Source organism: Stegostoma tigrinum, chromosome 19 (assembly GCF_030684315.1).
Source record: "Stegostoma tigrinum isolate sSteTig4 chromosome 19, sSteTig4.hap1, whole genome shotgun sequence".
In the NCBI taxonomy this organism is placed as follows: Eukaryota; Metazoa; Chordata; class Chondrichthyes; order Orectolobiformes; family Stegostomatidae; genus Stegostoma; species Stegostoma tigrinum.
The window spans coordinates 24,535,999-24,554,942 of NC_081372.1; the positions used below are offsets into that span (position 1 = coordinate 24,535,999).

The following is an 18,944-nucleotide window of genomic DNA, read 5'->3' on the forward strand; positions in this document are numbered from 1 at the left end:
ACAGCATCTCAGTGTGAAACATGTGTAGCCCCTTCAAAACCTATGCATGACTCAATGCAATTATCTTTCATTCTTCTAAAGTCCACAGAGCATTGGCTGAATTTACTCAGCTTTATGTCAAATGACAACTGTGTTATCCCAGAAAACAATCTGGTGAACCTCTCCTGCACAGCCTCCAAGGTAAATATATCCTTCCTTCAGTTTAGAGATAGAGGCCTGAATCTTCACACCAGCATGTCCATGGGTGTGGTGTCTGACAGCCATAGTGGATGACTGCTGAAACAAAGGGGAGGCTGCAGGGTGGGAAGTCCAGCTGAGTGCAAGACCTGCCTCGGGGCATTGGTATTTTGTCATAGTTTTTTTAATGCTTTTTTTATTAAACCAAGAAGACGCCTTCAACCTCCATTCCTCACACCCTCTCACACACATATACATACTCACTCTGATGCATCATACCTCCTAATGCTACCTCATGCCCTCCACCTGTGGCCACCTGTAGCCCATATGCTACCTATTATGAAGCAATGCCCCCAAAAACACCCTTCTCCTGATATCTATTACTCCAAGGTACTCTACTTAGTTCTACTTGGGTCAATCTGCAAACTCCATATTCCCCACTCCTGGCTGACTAAAGTGCAAATTCATTTCAAGGCATATGATCAATTTGGAAAACCCAATCCGCCAAGGGAAGAACAGTCCTGGAGAGTCAATGTGATAACGATTTTGATTTTTTTTTCCCTCATCTACATCATGGCCTTAGGGTGGAGTGGGGCTTTTTCAACCAGGAAAGGCAGATAATCATGACCAAGACATGAGAAAAAGGGCAGCAGCAAGCTGGTAAAGGCTCTCTCTGAGCTCTATTGTGAGTTAAGTTTTTGAAAAACTTTATCACCTGCCTCACAGGTTGGCAAAGCCACATGTAAACCAAATACAAGCTATTTCAAAAGCGATGGAACTGAAAAATCGACAAGTTCGATTAAACATAACATAGAACATAGAACATTACAGCACAGTACAGGCCCTTTGGCCCTCGATGTTGTGCCGACCTGTCATACCGATCTGAAGCCTATCTAACCTACACTATTCCATGTACGTCCATATGCTTGTCCAATGACGACTTAAATGTACTTAAAGTTGGACATAAGCATTCTTCTTCATCTTGACCAGAGATTCCACTTCCTTCATAAACCATGGCTCCTGCGCTCTACAGCTTCCTCCCTGCCTGACAGGTGCATATTTATCTAGGACACACAGGAGCTTTTCCTTGAATAAGGTCCACATTTCTAATGTGCCCATCCCCTGCAGTTTCCTTCCCCATCCTATGCTCCCTAAATCTTGCCTAATCTCATCCTAATTGCCTTTCCCCCAGCTATAACCCTTGCCCAGTGGTATACACCTATCCCTTTCCATCACTAAAGTAAACATAACAGATTTGTGATCGCTATCACCAAAGTGCTCACCTACTTCCAAATTTAACACCTGGCCAGGCTCATTACCCAGTACCAAACCTAATGTGGCTTCGCCCCTTGTTGGCCTATCTACATACTGTGTCAGGAAGCCCTCCTGCACACACTGGACAAAAACTGACCCATCTATAGTACTCGAACTATAGTGTTCCCAGTCAATATTTGGAAAGTTGAAGTCCCCCATGACAACTACCCTGTCTCTCTCACTCCTATCGAGAATCATCTTTGCTATCCTTGATAAAGGATAAAACTGCACTGAACTTTGGTTAGACCACACTTCGTCTACTCCATGCAGTTTTGAGCGCCATATCATAATGTCGTACAGAGTTAGTGGAGACATTGCATGGAAAATTAACAGAAATGCACGTGTATTAATTCAGGGAAGTATTGATAGGTTGAGTCTTGATTCGCTTGAAAAAATGCTGAGTGCTGACCTAATAAATGTCTTTTTTTTAAAAAAACTATAAAAGGTTTTGACAGGGTGAATACAGAAAAAATGTTTTCTCATGTTGGGAACAGCACATCTTGAGACCATCAATATGTGATAGTCACCAAAAAATCCAGTAGGCAATTCCGAAGAAATGCCCTGATACAAAGAGTGGTGGAAATGCCATGGAGTGGTTGAAGTGAACCATATGGACACATTTAAGAGAAAACTAAACATTTGATGGAGAAAGAAACAGATGGTTATGATAGATTTTAGACGATTTATTACTGTTTCATTACTCAAGTTGCAACTTAATTGTATACTAATCTTCTCCTCAACTAACATGATGCTGTTATTTGCATTCATTATAATTTGAATAATATTGTGATCATTGAAATGTATCAAAAGCCTCCAGTTTTAGGTCCATGTAATAACACCAAAACCTTAAGAGTTGTAGGGCATACTTATTAGGAGTCTTGACTCTGCAAAAAAAGTAAGTCTTGGTTGTGACTGCATTTTATTTATGGCAATGCATTTTCACCAACAGAGTGGAGAAATTAACAAATTTAATTTAAGCAGTTAACTCCTTAATCCTCCTGACCCAGATTCATGGGAAGTGTATCTTTAGGAGCCTCCTGGAACACAGCTAAAACAGTATAAGTAAAAGGAGATTGACAAGTGGCTATCTTGGTCCTAGTTGTTTTCTATGGCTTCTTTAATGATACGCTTAGGACTCAATATTAATCTAATCAATCAATGCCAAGCAGCAATGTCTTGCTGCTGTTATACAGGGCCTCAGTGAAACCATACCTGGAATATTGAGTTAGATGATTGGACATGATTGTAATGAATGGTGGAGCAGACTGAAAGGGCTGAATAGCCTATTTCTTATATTTTCTTTGTTTCTAAGTAAATAGTGTAAACATACCACACATGAATTGATCTTTATGTATAGTGAGTTGCTTGTAATAAATAGACTACTTTTTTAAAAAAAATTCTCAACTTATGGTCATACAGCATATAAACAGCCCATTTGGTCCAACCCTATTGCAGGTATCCCAAACTGAACTAGTCCCTGTGTTTGACCCATCGCCCTCGAAACCTTTCCTATTCATGTACCTGTCCAAATGTCTTTTACATATGGTAATATGCCTCTCATGATTTTATAAATCTCTGTAAGGCCCTGCCTTAGCCATCTCCATTCCAGAGGATAAAAGGTCATCACCTATTCAGCCTTTCTCTTTAGCTGAAGTCCTCCAGTTCCAATAACATTCTTACAAATCTTTTCCGTCCCCTTTCCAGTTTAATAACAACCTTCCAATAGCAGAGTGACCAGAATTGTATGCAGAGCTCTAAAAGTGGCTTTACCAGTGTAATATACAGCTGTAACATGATGCCCCAATTCTAGACTGCATAACCCATTAGGATGAAACTTAATTCTCTCAAATTAAAGTATTTTTAGGCTATCTGCACTATACCCCAGTTTAATAAGAGGATAAGCATTAAGGTGAAAGCTAAAGTCAGAAGAATGAAAATGTTGATGCTTTCCATTTAATGGTAGCAGTGAATGTTTCAAAGTCATCTGCTTAGAATGGTCCCAACATGGTGCAATTGAAATTATACTAGTTGACTCTAAAAACAGCTCTCTAAAGAGAACATTTACAACTACACATTATTTCCATTCTACATAACTTATATTTTACTGATTAGATTTTGGACTAATGTCCCATTCAGAATTCTGATTCAAACTCAATTTAAATTGAGTCATTTATATTTGAATTTCATTATCTCAGGAATATTAAGCAACCAGGTCAATGCTTGCTCGGCATCCAATTTGCCCGCACAGTATGTCTGTATAGATATCTTTTTAAATGAAAGCAATCTTTATTTTGACTCTTTTTTTACCTGCTTTATATTATTAAGTAAAATCTGATTTATTTTGTTATTCAGATTTTTAGATTAGAGTTATCTCTTGAAAGAAAGCAATGTAATATTTTCTGTAATTCCTTGTCAATGAGTAACTTAATGAAATGTAATTGATGTTTATATTTAAGGGGCTATGGGAAATGCTTGAATTGATCAGCAATCCTATTGAATGCTCTTCCCCCCACCTGATCATATTTGAAAGTTATTTATGATGTGTTTGGTCTTCAACTCAGTCCAAAATACAATTTGTATTGTAAGAACAAAGTAGTCACATTATTCAAAGTACGCTTCCATCATATCATTCAAAACCAATTGCCACAATGACAAAAATGCCTATGTGGTGTACAAGTTTCAACAAAACCTTCCCAAAGGCACAAGAGATTGACATTTGCTCTCGTATGTATTTTTTATTCATTTCCGGGGTGAAGGTGTCATTGGCCAGGCCAGTATTTATTGCCCATCCATAATTGGCCAGAGGGCAGTTAAGTCAACCACATTGCTATGGGTGTGGAGTCAAATATAGATAAGACCAAGTAAGGATGGAAGTTTCCTTCCATAAAAGTATTAGTGAACAAGCTGGGTTTTTCTGACATTAGACAATGGTTTTATCACCAGACTCTTAATTCCAGATTTTTTTTCTTGTTGACTTCAGATTGACAGGGTTTGAACCCAGGTCTCCAGAACATTATCTGAATCTTTGGATTTTCAGCCCAGTGACAATACATTTGAATCTATTGCATCCCCCTAGAATATTGCAGCAAATTCAATTAAAAATTTGTCAAGGGACCCCCCAGACCAAAATCATCTTCCTTGTCTAGTGTTAAATTTGAGGGCTGTGAGGATATATAATTGGTTGAGAAATTGAAAAATAAGCACCATAATGCTTTCCCACTTCCACCTTGTTTATTCCCAGGCATGAAAGTTGGCTTTCTGGTCCTGCTTCAATTCGTAATGGCTTAAGGGTCTCATTCCACTGTATCTGGTTTTAACGCAATGCCAGAAGCCTGTAGCAATGCAACAAACAATACAAGTAAACATATGCAGGCTGCTTGCCATCTCCTTCCAAAGCACTCAGCGACTGATTAGAGGACTGAGCTTTCAGAAGTCAGGGCCTGATTAGACCTAACCACACCCTTTGCTGCTGACCCCTCCTGCACCATTCTAACCATGAGCCTGCAAATGCCTCCCAACATTACTTGCCTGTCGCCTGGGTTGCACCACAATACTGGACCCCCAGCGATTGCTGTTCATGCAGTGGTAACTCTCTCTACCAAGCAGAAGAGCTGCCAACCTCTTACTGCCCTGGAGTCCTGACATGGGGGAAGAGCCTTCTGCTGACCATTAAAATGGCAGATCAGGCCTTCCCAAAGGAGTCCACTCAGGTGTCACACCAGCTAAGCAGCCAGTTGGCAAGACCCCCATAGGCTGCCCAGGATTCCACCTCCAGTTACGCTTGGCTTGCAAAAGCTATGTAGTTGATGGTCCTTCAAATTATCATGCAAGACTTCTATTTGAAATGTTCTTCACAAAAGTGAATGCTGCCTTTGAATGTAAGACTGTCAGTTCTTGAATTCTATTTGAATCTGCTGCACATAGAAGTTCGAACAATACAATAAGCTATTTCACCTAACCAATGTTTCAGCTTATTCATTTTACATTTGAGCAATTAGTCCTTAATCACAAATAACTAATTTGTTAAATCAATCCTCCACCTCTGTTCCTTCATCCATCTATCCCAACAAACCCTGAATACTTGCAGCGTTGATGCCCTGAAGTGAATTCTACAGCCTTCGGGATCTCTATCAAGACAATTTTCATGCCTTTTATTCCAAATCACTTCAGTTAATTTGCATTGTAAACTTTTATCACAAACTTTACATTGACTGGCTCTTATTTTTGATACCCGAATGACTGAAAACATCTGCTTCTAATTAATCAGCCTGATATCTTTCAAAATTTTACTTTGTTCTATCATATCTTGCATTGTTCTAGCAGAATAAATATTTTTCATAAATGCATTTATCGTGCAAGTTTAGAGTCATAGAACCATACAGCACAGAAACAGACCCTTCAGCCCTACTCATCCATGCCGACCAGGTCTGGGCCTATTTGCCTTCATTTGTCCCATATCTATCTGAATCCTTATTATCCATGAACCTGTCTAAATATCTTTTAAAAGGTATAATTATGCTCAGTTCAGAGTTGATATAAATTATTTTCCCTTGCATTGACAATTAATTTTCCTACTTAAACCAGGATTGGGATTACATTAACTCCGAAGTAAGGCACTGTTAGACTTCTGGAGTGGAATGGTTCAAATTTAACCATGACTCTAATTAGAAATGATAACAGTGATGGGTTTGGTTAGGTATGTGATGTCCTACCCCCGTGCCAAAAAATACCACTCCAATCTCCACTCCTCCACCCCACACATTATTGTAACTTTTAAATCAGGCACACAGAGGGCATCACAGGCAGGCAGGGGTCCATTTTACACGGGCAAGTCAGAGTCCAATGATGTCAAAAGCAACATAGCCCTGGTTTTGGAAGACCAGCAAAGCACCAAATCAATTAGGGGAAAAAAAATTACTGAAAGCCAAAAGACACTACAAAAAGTCAAGGTTTATTACATTAACTTTCTAGGGTTTTCTTGCAGGCAAAGAGGAGCAGGTCAAAGTGCTGCAAGAAATCCTTGATTAGTTGCCCTCTCTCCCTGCCACCATCAGCCACTATTTATATGCTGGTTGTCTAACTTGGAGAGTTATAATAACAGAGAAGAATGAAAACTGAGAAGGGGTTGAAAAAAAGGATGGAATTGTGCAAGAAAATTAACAAAGGGATCAGACTTTTAAATGGGAACTGTTGGGATTACAGGAGCCAAAGTGAGCAAGGATAGAGCCAATATAATTAGTCCCCACCTGGAATCAGAACTGAAGCTATTGGTCAGATATTAGCAACAATATGTAAATTGCAACATTACATTCAAACTAAAATTCTGCACCCTTTCAAGTATTTTAAATGCAATTTTGTTCTGATTTTTTTACAGTGCCTATCAACTGGTTGTTAAGGAAGAACACTTACAAAAGGCCAGGAGAGCAGCAGATATGATTGACTGTTTTCCTGTCCCAGTCAGCTACAAGAATGCTTCTGTATTTGATTCACAACATTACACTGCTGCAGAGCTGAGACCTGTGAACCTTCCTATGACTCAGCCATTTACCGTTGGAGATAACAAAACGTACAATGGCTATTGGAATCCGCCGTTGTCCCCACTGAAAAGCTACAGCATATATTTTCAAGCACTCAGCCAAGCTAATGGGGTAGGTACTATTTGATACTGAGAAGTAGGAATATATCAGAAATGCTCATTTCACACCACTGAACATTTGGAATGTAGATTATCATCTACAACAGTTCCAGTATTCAGAGAAAATAAAATTCAAAATTTCTAAAGCAGCTTAAACACTTGTCGTCTACTTATAAATTTCACTTTGGCCATGGTATCCATATTTTGAACTAAATTCGGCAAGTTATCTGTAAGGTTAATTAAAGTGTCTGCTCCTGAATATGGCAAAATTTTGCTGTAGGAATAATCATACAAGACAATTAATAAAACGTATATAGAGTGGAATTTAACAAGATTATGCTTCTTCAATGATAAGCATCGATTTAAAGAATATGACATTGTTTCATACAGTAAATGGGCAATTTGAAGACTAATTTTCATCTCTATTTTCTGAGCAATGATCTGGCAAGCTTAATCGCCTACCCATTGTAAAGCCCAGCTGATTTTTATCTAGCTCGAACCATTCAGAAGCAAATCAGGAGAGTTCCAAAGCAGACAGGTGATTCATTTCTACCAGATTACTGCCCAAACAGTGAAAGTAGTAATTACTGCCTTTGTCATTGAAAAAAAACAATGTACACAAGCTCGAATACACTCGAAGAAATACGCAAGAAGAAGGGTTCAAAATTAACTGGCTCCAAGAGAAATTTTCATTTTCTCTTTTTCCATTCATGACATCACTCTCAATGCCAGCAATTAATACCAGTCTGTTAACTGCCCTCTGCAACGTAGTGTTGAGGCAGTTTCTTGAGCTGAAGCAGTTTGTGTTGTAGGTGCATCCAGGATGCTACTAAATGAAACATGTCAGCATTTTGAACATGTGAAAGAATGATGATATCATTCCTAGCCTGAATGGTCTGTGCCATAGAGGGGAACTCACAGGTAATGGCATTCCCATGATTCTTATGCCCATGTACTTTGAGGTGAGAAAGCTTGTATGTTTTGGAGGTGCGGTTGAAAGAGACTTGGCAAGTTCCTATGGTGTGTCTTACAGTAGTTATTCATTGTAGCTATGGTGTGCCATTAGTGTAGGAAGTGAATTTTCAAAGTGGCACACATTATGCAGAAATTATTTCAACACTTGTGACTTGTGTTTTAAAGTTAATGGAATGGTTTTGTGGAGTCTGTAATAGTAGTAACTTCAAGTAGAGGCTGTAATGAAATATCAACTTAGTGCTTTTGACTGAGGATAGTCCAACTTGCCCTTTGTACTCATACGCTGCATTCTATTATTGGTAAAGATAAGGCTCCTCTTGGAGTCTCCTCAAATAAGCTTTCCACTTTACCACAACCATTCATGACTTGATATAACAGGGCAGCTGAGCTTTGATCTAATCTGTTGTTGTCTGATCACTTAACTCTGTCTATTGCATGCTGCCTCCACTATTTAATTTGCATGTTGTCCTGTGCTATAACCCCATTTTTATGCAGTGCTGCTCCTGGCATATTCTCCTGTGATCACTGAATCAGAGTTGATACCCTGACTTAATGGAAATAGTAGATTGAGGGGGGGTATGTCAGACTGTGAAGTTACAGGTAATGATTGAATAGAATTCGATCGTTGTTGAAGACCTACAACATTATCATGGATAATGGGAAGTGCAGATGCTGGAGAATCCAAGATAACAAAGTGTGGAGCTGGATGAACACAGCAGGCCAAGCAGCATCTCAGGAGCACAAAAGCTGACGTTTTGGGCCTAGACCCATCTGATGAAGGGTCTAAGCCCGAAATTCATCCTTAAGCCCTTAATCATTAAGCCCTGTGTTCATCCAGCTCCACACTTTGTTACATTATCATAGATGCCCAGATTTTAGTGGTCAAAAATCTGGTTTGACTTCAATCCATTTATCATGGTGGTAATGCCCAAAACACGATGGAGCACATCCTCAGTGTAAGATGGAACTTCCTCTCACCAAAGACTGCGTGGTCATTCCTACAAATTCAGTCATCGACAGGTGTATTGTGACAGGAACATTCGTGAGGATGAGGCCAAGGAGGTTTTCTCTTGTGTTGGTTCCTTTACCACCTGCCACAGGCCCAGTCTGGCAGATATATCTTTCAGGACTCCATTCATTCAGTTATTAGTGGAGAGACATTGAAGTCTATCCACCGAACCCACCCACCAACCAAAATACATTCTGACTTTTTGCTACCATCAGTGTTTATTCCACTAAATGTTCAATATGGAGGGACATTGATTCATCAACTGGGGAGGGGCAATAGGTATTAATTAGCAGGAGGTTTCCTTTTGACCAAATATTATCTGATTTCATAGACTCCAGAGTCAATTTGAGGATGTGCAGGGCCACATCTTCCATGCTATATTCCATATTACACCCATCTCTACTAGGCCTGTCCAGTTGGAAGAAAAAAAATCTGGTTGAAATATATGTAATTGTGTGTTTATGACAATGTTAGCCTGCTTCTTACCTAATCTGTGGGACTGGTCTGCCAACATTAGTGACAAGTTAGCAGATGTTAATGAGGGAGACTTTGCAGGAATGACAATTCTTATTGTGGCTTTGCCATGACTGGACTCCCAGCTAGTTTTGTCAAAAGATGGCTAGATCATTTTGGATGGAATGAAGAGTCAGCTGCATGTCACTGGGTCTGGATCCATTTGGAGTAGGGACAGCAGATTTCCTTCCTTAAAAGACACTCGTTAATTGGCTGTGTTTTTAAGACAATCAGGTACATGGATGGTAGTGCCACCATTGTGATGACCAGTAATGGCCGTCATTACCAATACTAGCTTTACAATAATTTTCTTCTGATTTTACTCAGTTTAAATTCCGCCCCCCGCACCCCACCCCCGACAAGATATCTCTGACATCAGCCCAGGCGTCTAGATTAATAATCCCACAGCACCAAGGTTAAGATGTTCTGGTCTCTTGTTGCAGATGCATATCAGGACTCTGTAGAAGTCATAGTGCCCTGACCACTGAAGAAAATACCCGGGAAGTTTGAGCTTCCAATAAACAATTCCACGACTCCCTGAGATCTTTTGCAAAAATATCCAACTCTGAGCTGGAATTGAAGACCTCAGGCTGTTTTGCAGGCTTACCTAGATAAAACTCAGGAAATGTTAGCCAGGAAAATCTTAGTCTATCTCCTGGTTAATTATTCAACTGAGACTCCAGACACTCTCACTGATAATCCCTTAGCCGTCTAATTTCCTTAACCCACCCGACCAGATATGGCTCACCTCCACCACCTGACCACCGTCTTAGCCAGATGTATTACAGTACTGGCCAGATATATCAACCTAATGCCCCCACCATAACCCTGGTAACACCTGACCAGCTCCCACCATCTGACTACTCCATCCAAATAACCTGATAAGTCCAAATGGGACAACATCTCATGGCACAGCCCAAGGATCCCTGATCTTCTTACTGACTCACCTATCCTACTCACCTGCCGCTCTGACCAATCAGCTACTTACTTTACCCACCTAGCCACACTATTGTGCTGCTTATTCACTTCTTTAATCATAAACTCTTTTGCAAACATTCACGCTGGTCATGTAAAGTGCTGCATAAAGGGTGGGTGGGGGGGTGTATCCCAACTCTCCAGTGCTGCAGTGAAGTTCTTCATGGAGTTGTACACCCACAATTCTGTGAGAGCCAGTAGCAAGAGACTCAGGAATGAAGAGTGCAGGAAGTTAGGAGTAAAGTAACACACCTCAAAGTGATTTCAGCATCACAAAAGATCTGAGCCAGTCAATCGATGGAAATTACACAGAAGGGAAACTCATCAGCATGACTAAGTCAATTCTTTCACCTTTGCTATTTTATCCCCTGCAATGTTTCATGTACCATTAACCTTTTTCTATGGTTAATGCAGTCAGCAGGCTATCAATTTGTAATAAATGCCTGAAATTAATGAATTGTTATCTTGCTGTTTCCTGCAACAAATTGTGTTTTTTTTAGAAATGCTTTGAACGAAGACATTGCCCATCCTGGAAAACAAAAAGGCTGATTTGGTTGTCTTTTAGTACCTGAAAGTAATTTCACCAATCAAACATTTCTCGCTTCGCAGAAGCACAGATTTGACAATCAGGGCTGTAGTGTTATAGTCTTTCTAGCCTCTGCTCATTTCAAGTCTGGCTTTTCACTATTAATGGAAATTCTGTGACTTTATTTCCTGCTTTTAATATTTATCAATTGTAGATTAAGTGATAAGGGTTCTGAGGAAAGGTCACCAGACCCCAAACATTAACTTTGATTTCTCTTCACAGATGCTGCCAGATCTGCTGAGTTTTTCCAGCAACTTCCGTTTTGATTGTGTAGGTTAAGTGATGTTTGCCAGCTACAGAATAAGATGTCTGTTACTGTGACAACAATACAGGGTGTGATCCCACTGCTGCAGAACCCACTCTTTGATTTACTTCCAGGAACACTGCTTGTCTGCCATTGGTTCAACATCCTTGTCAATTGCAGTTAATGGGATAAGAAAATGAATGGGACAGCCTAAACTCTAAACTGAATTTCCTGATATTCTTCCCTGTTTCATAAACTTTGGCTGAAACTGTAAACTTTATCCCAGTGTTCCTCAATCCTAACATTTTGAAGACTTGTTTTAATTTTCACATAGGATGTAAAGGATATTGCATTTCTTCCCTTCTCTGGTGTGATGGAGAATGGAAGAGGGGACACTTTCATCCTGCAAATTTGTGTCTTTCTGCATTTGAAAAAGTAATGTACTAATTTACTGTGTAGTCTTCTGATACGTTGAATATTTCACATTTAATAACTGTGGAGAGTTGACACTAGTTAGGTAAAGGGATTTATTTAAAGGGTTTTAAAATGTATATTTCATGCTTCAACTCTGGTTTCCAGCTCTAATAACTGTTTGTTTACTTTTCTTGAGCCCGCACCTGGGCTTAACCAAGTGCAGTCAGCACCAATAATGAATTGACTCACATAATTAAACACAATAATTGAAACACTGAACACTGCACCATGCATTCACATTATTAACATGAAATCTTGCTACACCATTAATAAAATGAGTTCTAAAGAAAAAAAATGACTGTTTGGAAGATTATAGATTAAGTTTCACACAGGAGAAAAAAAATTAATTATAATTCAGGACATGGCACAACACTCTAGGCCATGAACAAGTGTTGAAAAATATCAAGAATTGATCTCAGGACACAATTCGTGGATTGATTTTTTTTCTGATATTTGTCTAAACTGAAAGAAGAGGGTAGCAAAAGTTCTTGAATGAATTAAACCAGGTTTGAGACTGGCTCTGAAGCACAAAAAAGTTTATGGCAATAAGGCAAAGTTAGTCAAGAAACATTAGCAATGTTTTCCTTACAAAATGTTGAAGGCATGTCTTAAGCCATTTGCCAATAAATGTCAAATTTGCTGTGTTTTTCTTGATTCCCAGAATTTTCACTTGTGTTTTCCATCTTTGGAGCAGTTTACTCCTTTGGTTATCAGGATATCCTTTTAGATATTGCCTTTCATTTTGGCAGCATCACAAGACTCTATGTTGTGTTCTCCTGTCTACCTAGTGCAGTTGTTTAATGTGAATAAATACATAATACCCGTAATTACAATAAGTTCTGCTTTAACTTTTGCTTTCCAAAGTGGTTCTTTAATTGTTTGTCATATTTATCAATATGTTTACCTATTAATCTTCTTGTTATTTAACTATTACCACTTTGATTTTAGGAGTACATTTCTCTCATACTGTTTTTCAATCCTTTGTGCTCCTTTTGTCATATCCGTGATTCAACAGTATCTAGATTTTGTCAGTAGTGAATCTAAACAGTCTTCACAGTGAGAACAATCAAGTTCCATGCATGCCTCAATGGGAAAACATGAAAAATACTTCCAAAGAATGGGAGAGAGGTGATGAATGATAGGCAGAAGGGTAAAATGGAGAATAAAACTTCAACTGCCAGCTTTACATTCTGCCTGGTCCTCTTTCCCCAATGACTCGAATGGAAAAGGAAATTGCTCCAAGCATAATACAGTCAACCCATTCAATACTACTCATTGTATCACCAGCCCTAACTGACTTTCACCATCGATAGATTTGAGAAATTGTGGAGGTAACTCAATATGTTTGCCTGACTATGAAAGACTATAGAGATTAACAGGAGTATTGGGGTTAGTGGAACTGAGACCAAGAATATTGGCTGGAGCTGGGAATGCAGTGTGGATTTTACATTTGAAACATGTCATTAGCAAGAAGCTTGGCTGATTTTTACTGTTAGGTCTCATTAAAATGTGATCAGTGGGCAGCTAATTGTGCTAGCCTCAGGTTGCCCAACCCATTATGTCACATAATTTTGGACGGATGATTTGTGGCATATTTAATTGATTAATATAAATCTTAAGGGAAAGTAGTATTCTTTGAATCTTGTTAAATCTTAACACAGTTTTCATCTCAAATATTCATTACAACAGAAATTAATTTGGTCAGTCATATAAAAAAGTGTTATCATACAGGCTGCATCTTCTACCAATGTTCCATTCCACTGAAGTTAAATGGGCCATGTTATGTTACTGCCTACAGATATACCAGTCACCATGCATTCCTACTCCGAGATAAAGTTGCATTCCATTAGACCGCATTTGGGAAATGCTTGCAAGAGGAGGTGAACAGTTGTTGCAGGAGTTTTTGATGCTGGTCAGTATTGAGGCATATAAAATAATCAGAGGGTTAGATAGGGTGGATAGGGAGAGCCTTTTTCCTAGGATGGTGACGGCGAGCACGAGGGGGCATAGCTTTAAATTGAGGGGTGAAAGATATAGGACAGATGTCAGAGGTGGTTTCTTTACTCAGAGAGTAGTAAGGGAATGGAACGCTTTGCCTGCAACGGTAGTAGATTCGCCAACTTTAGGTACATTTAAGTCATCATTGGACAGGTATATGGACGTACATGGAATAGTGTAGGTTAGATGGGCTTGAGATCGGTATGGCAGGTCGGCACAACATCGAGGGCCGAAGGGCCTGCGCTATGCTGTAATGTTCTATGTACTGGAAGTGATGTGCTTTTCCTGCAGATGAAAAAACAAAGTTCCATAGTCTCGTAAAGAAAGTCTGGTTGGAAATGCAGAGCAAAGTGGTTCTATAAGTATCACTCCATCACCTGGGCTCAGTGTAAAAGGTATAAAGTGACCTTACATGACAAGTACAGATGCTTTTTCTTTGTCCATCTTTTATATTGCATCTGGACTCAATTCTCTTCCTCCCTTTTTCAGCATGGAGAGTAATATAGCCACGATAAAACATTCCTCATCACAAATCGTAAAATCATATCAAGGCACTTCTGGCCTCACTCCTAACACACATTTACTTTGTCCTTGTGGAGAAAGCCAAGAACAGTTCAACATTACAGCCTTTCTCTGAGAATGGACAAATAGCTGAATTCCAGAGAGAAAGTTAAAGTGATTGTTTCCATCAACAAGGCATCACTTGACTGAGCATGACATGGGGAGCCCCAGAAATATGGGAATCAATGGGAATCAGAGGGAAATCTCTCCAATGGTGGAATTAGACTTAGCACAAAGAAGGACAGTGTTGTTACTGAAGGCCAATCATCATAGTTCCAGGACATTTTTGCAGGAGTTCCGCAGGGTAATGTCCTAGACCCAACGATACTCAACTGTTTACCGCTGATCTTCCCTGCATTATAAGGTCTGAAGTAAGGATGTTTACTAATGACTTCACAATATTCACAACCCCTCCGATTCTGAAGTAGCCCCGATGATGTTTAGCAAGACTAAGGCTTGGACTGATGTCTTGCTTAACTTGCCAGTGCTAGGCAATGACCATCTCTGGCAAACTAGCACCTAATCCTCTTCCCTTGACATACAATGGTGTTATTGTCACTGAATTCCCTGCCATCACCATCCAGATTTAGAACAATATTGCCACTCTTTCACCATCACTGGGGTAAAATCCTGAAACTTCATTCCTGACAGCTCTGAGTATGTATCTACACCCCAGGGACTGCAGTAATCCAAGACAGTGCTCTCTTCAGCTCCACCTTCTCAATGGTTATTTGGGATAGTCAATGAGTTCTGGCCTCACCAGTGACACCCATTTCTCAGGATACATAAAAAAAAATAAGAGGGAGTGCCATCTCACATTGAGGTTTTCACCCAGGAGGAGTTAGAGACTTGGGAAATAAATGGAACAGTGAGACCATTATTGGGAATAGCAAGGTGATTGATTATCACCGACACCTTCAAGTTACACATGCAGCTGCAGTCAATTTGAACACTTCAATCTGTATGTAGCAGGTGCAGCAGTAGTTTCCCTACCCAAGGCCGGTAAGAATCCCACTTCCTCCAGAGATGTGCAGTAGCACCTCTGAACAGGTTTATGAGAAAAGACATGTCAGTATGGTCCAAGATAGTAAGAACTGCCAATGCTGGTTTCAGAGATTACACGGTGTGGAGCTGGAGAAACACAGCAGCCCAGGCGGCATCAAAGGAGTAAGAAAATGGTCCTGACCCGAAAAGTCAGCTTTCCTGCTCCTCTGATGCTGCCTGGCCTGCTGTGTTCCTCCTGCTCCACACTGGGTTATCAGTATGGTCAAGTTGTTCATGTTTGACTTCTCCAGCCTCTCATTAGCATCCATCTTCTTCTCTACATCTCATCATCAGCAAGCACCTCCTAATGAACCTGAACACACTGAGGACACAGTATTGTCATATGCTCCATTCCTCCCAAGCACCAGAGTATACCAAATGGGACTGATACAGAGTTTTGAGGGCCCCATATCTTTAAAGACATCTGACAGGAGAGAAGATGCAAATCAGACAAACAGCTCAAGAGATGACTCAGAGAGCAAAACCCTCTCCTATTTCTGCTGTAAAGAATAGACAAAGATCACTGATACTTGCCAAAGAAAAAAAAGGAACATTTGAGATAGAATAACATGGCCATATTTGGAGATACAGCAGTCCAGCCCACATGACACTTGGCTGTCACACCAGCGTCGAGGTAGATGCTCAGTTGCCACCCAGATTCTAAACTCTAAAGCCTGTATTGCCTTGCAGAGAATGTTGTACCAAATGGAGAAATGGGTACACCACACTGAACTACTTTTCTTTCAAATTCATCTTGGCACTTGAAACACCAGAGTACGCACACGTAATTGTAACATTGCAGGATCTTATCATTAATGAGGCATTACAATTCACAATTCCAATATCAGCACTGTGTGCAGAATCTCACACTTCTGATATTTTCTTTGAAGCCTACATTCAAGGTGTGCCTTCAATAAATTACAGCATATCAAAGATGTATTAAGATGACAACAAAGTAACAACATGGAGACAGCAAAATGCACTTAGCCCTTCTCAGTATCTTCCAGCCATCCTGTTAACATTGCTGCCCTTAATTCTTCCTTTCATTTTGTTACAAAACTTTAAGCTGTTCCACAAAAATAAAAGACTTAATATATTTCAGACTAACACAGTTAAGGTTGAGCAACTTTGACTAATTCCACTACGTTCCTTATCTGAGGAAAACAAACGTGCTTTACGCATGCTTTTAGAATGTATTCCACACTCAGCAGAAAGCTCTGTAAATCGGTTTGCAGAGGTTTCACAGATAGCCCCAGACATTTAAATTTTTAAGTTGCTTAAGTTCTCGTTCAAATAGATCACATTGGCAGAAACATTCGAAGCCACATTCATTTCTGATTGGTGAGAGAGATTTGTTTTAATGTTCAACAGACATAGCATATCACCTGAATTGTTGAGCAATTAAATCAGCACTTACACATTGTACAATCTGCCTTTTCAGACAATTCTGTCGCCCACTTTCAGTCTCACCAAACAGTTACTCATTGCATGCTGCACTTATTTTACACCTACCTCTTCTAGCTGTAGTCTCTCCAACCCGCAATTGAGCAAGATGCAGACGGTTACTATTATATAAAATCCTTCTGCAGAGCACATTGCAGTGGGCATCAGATCTTCTGAGCCACCTTTTGCTTTAAGTATCTAATATCTAGACAAAAAAAACTGGAAAAATTCAGCTGGCCAGACATCATCATTGGAGAGAAACAGGATTAATGTTTGGAATTCTATAGGGTCCTGAATGACTATGATGAGAAATTGAGGAGAATTGCGTGAAAAAAAGCCCATTCAGGCCTCTCAATTTCAGGAACAATTAGCCCGATTTCCAACCAAGTTCTAGATTTTGAGACAAGATTCTCACTGTCCAGCAGTGAGGTGCCTATGAAGGGAAACTATTGATTTTCAAACTCATTAACTGCACATCCCACCTCATTATTAAGCAATTTCCTTTCCTACCAGTCAATGCTTACAATTTGTTTACAATTTACACAGATGATTTGGAGTTGGGGACGAGATGTTGTGTGTCAAAATTTGCAAATGACACTAAGGTGAGTGGTAGAGCAAAGTGTGCAGAAGACACTGAAAGTCTGCAGAGGGATATAGATAGTCTAAGTGAGTGGTCAAAGGTCTGGCAGATGGAGTACAATGTTGATCAGTGTGAGGTCATCCATTCTGGTGGGAATAACAGCAAAATGGACTATGTTTTAAATGGTAAAATATTGCAGCACGCTGCTATGCAGAGGGATTTGGTGTCCTTGTGCATGAATCACTAAAAGTAGGATTGCAGGCGCAGCAGGTAATTAAAAAGGCAAATGGAATTTTGTCTGCCATTGCTAGAGGGATGGAGTTTAAAAACTGGGAGGCTCTGCTGCAGCTGGATAGAGTCCTGGAGTACTGTGTGCAGTTTTGGTCTCATTACTTGGGAAGAGATATACTAGCACTGGAAGAGATTCACTCGGTTGATTCCAGAGTTGAGAGGGTTGGATTATGAGGAGAGACTGAGTAGGTTGGGATTATACTCATTAGAATACAGAAGAATGAGGGGAGATCTTATGGAAACATATAAGATTATGAACAGAATAGATAAGGTGGAGGCAGGGGGGTTGTTTCCACTAGCAGGTGAAACTAGGACTAGAGGGCATCACCTCAAAATAAAGGGAAGCAGATGTAGTACTGAGGCCAGGAGTAACTTCTTCACCCAAAGGATTGTGAATCTGTGGAATTCCCTTCCCAGTGAAGTGTTGAAGCTACCTCACTGAATGTTTTTAAGGTAAGGCTAGATAAACTTTTGAACAGTAAAGGAATTAAGAGTAATGGTGAGTGGGCAGGTAAGTGGAGCTGAGTCTCAAAAAGATCAGCCATGATCTTATTAAATGGCGGGGCAGGCTCAAGGGGCCAGGTGGCCTCCTCCTGCTCCTAGATCTTATGTTCTTACTCTCAGAATCCTAGACAAAGTCAGAGCAGGTAGCTGCTGATTCCGGGTCATTGCCTGCACCTCCAAACCTCGATTTTAGGCATGTGGTTTCATCTTCTCAGGATTGCTCCATGGATGCTGACCACAAACATGCACACAGACTTTCTCATCAGCCACTTGCCAACCTCTCCAAAACATCAGGGTTCATCTCCGATACAGACAGTAGATTTCTGCATTTTGCTGGTTCACCCCCAGGTGCATCCTTTAATTTCATGCATGATTGCAATCATTGCAATGCTGCTGCAAGGAGACTTTGAGCACAGGGCCAGACACCCAGCTCATGGATTGGACAAGGCTGTTTCACAGGACTGAACATTTGTTTTCTTTGTTCTCACCCAATTTGAATCTGTTTTTCAGTCATTCACAGAATGAGGGTGTCACTGGCTTGACTCGCATTTATTGCCCACCCATAGTTGCCCAGAGGGCAGTTGGGTCAGTCACATTGCTGTGGGTCAGGAGTCACATTGT

The 18,944-nt window shown here is 40.1% G+C and overlaps 1 protein-coding gene across 7 annotated transcripts in view; it reads left to right on the forward strand.

Annotated features, from left to right (window-relative positions):
- LOC125461272 (receptor-type tyrosine-protein phosphatase T) overlaps positions 1 to 18,944 on the forward strand; it is a 1,279,761-nt gene that overhangs the window by 931,155 nt on the left and 329,662 nt on the right. For all 7 annotated transcript variants that reach the window (XM_048549829.2, XM_048549830.2, XM_048549831.2 and 4 more), the window contains one exon: positions 6,866 to 7,139. In XM_048549829.2, the coding sequence (XP_048405786.1) occupies positions 6,866 to 7,139 (274 nt within the window). The remainder of the gene's footprint in view (positions 1 to 6,865; positions 7,140 to 18,944) is intronic.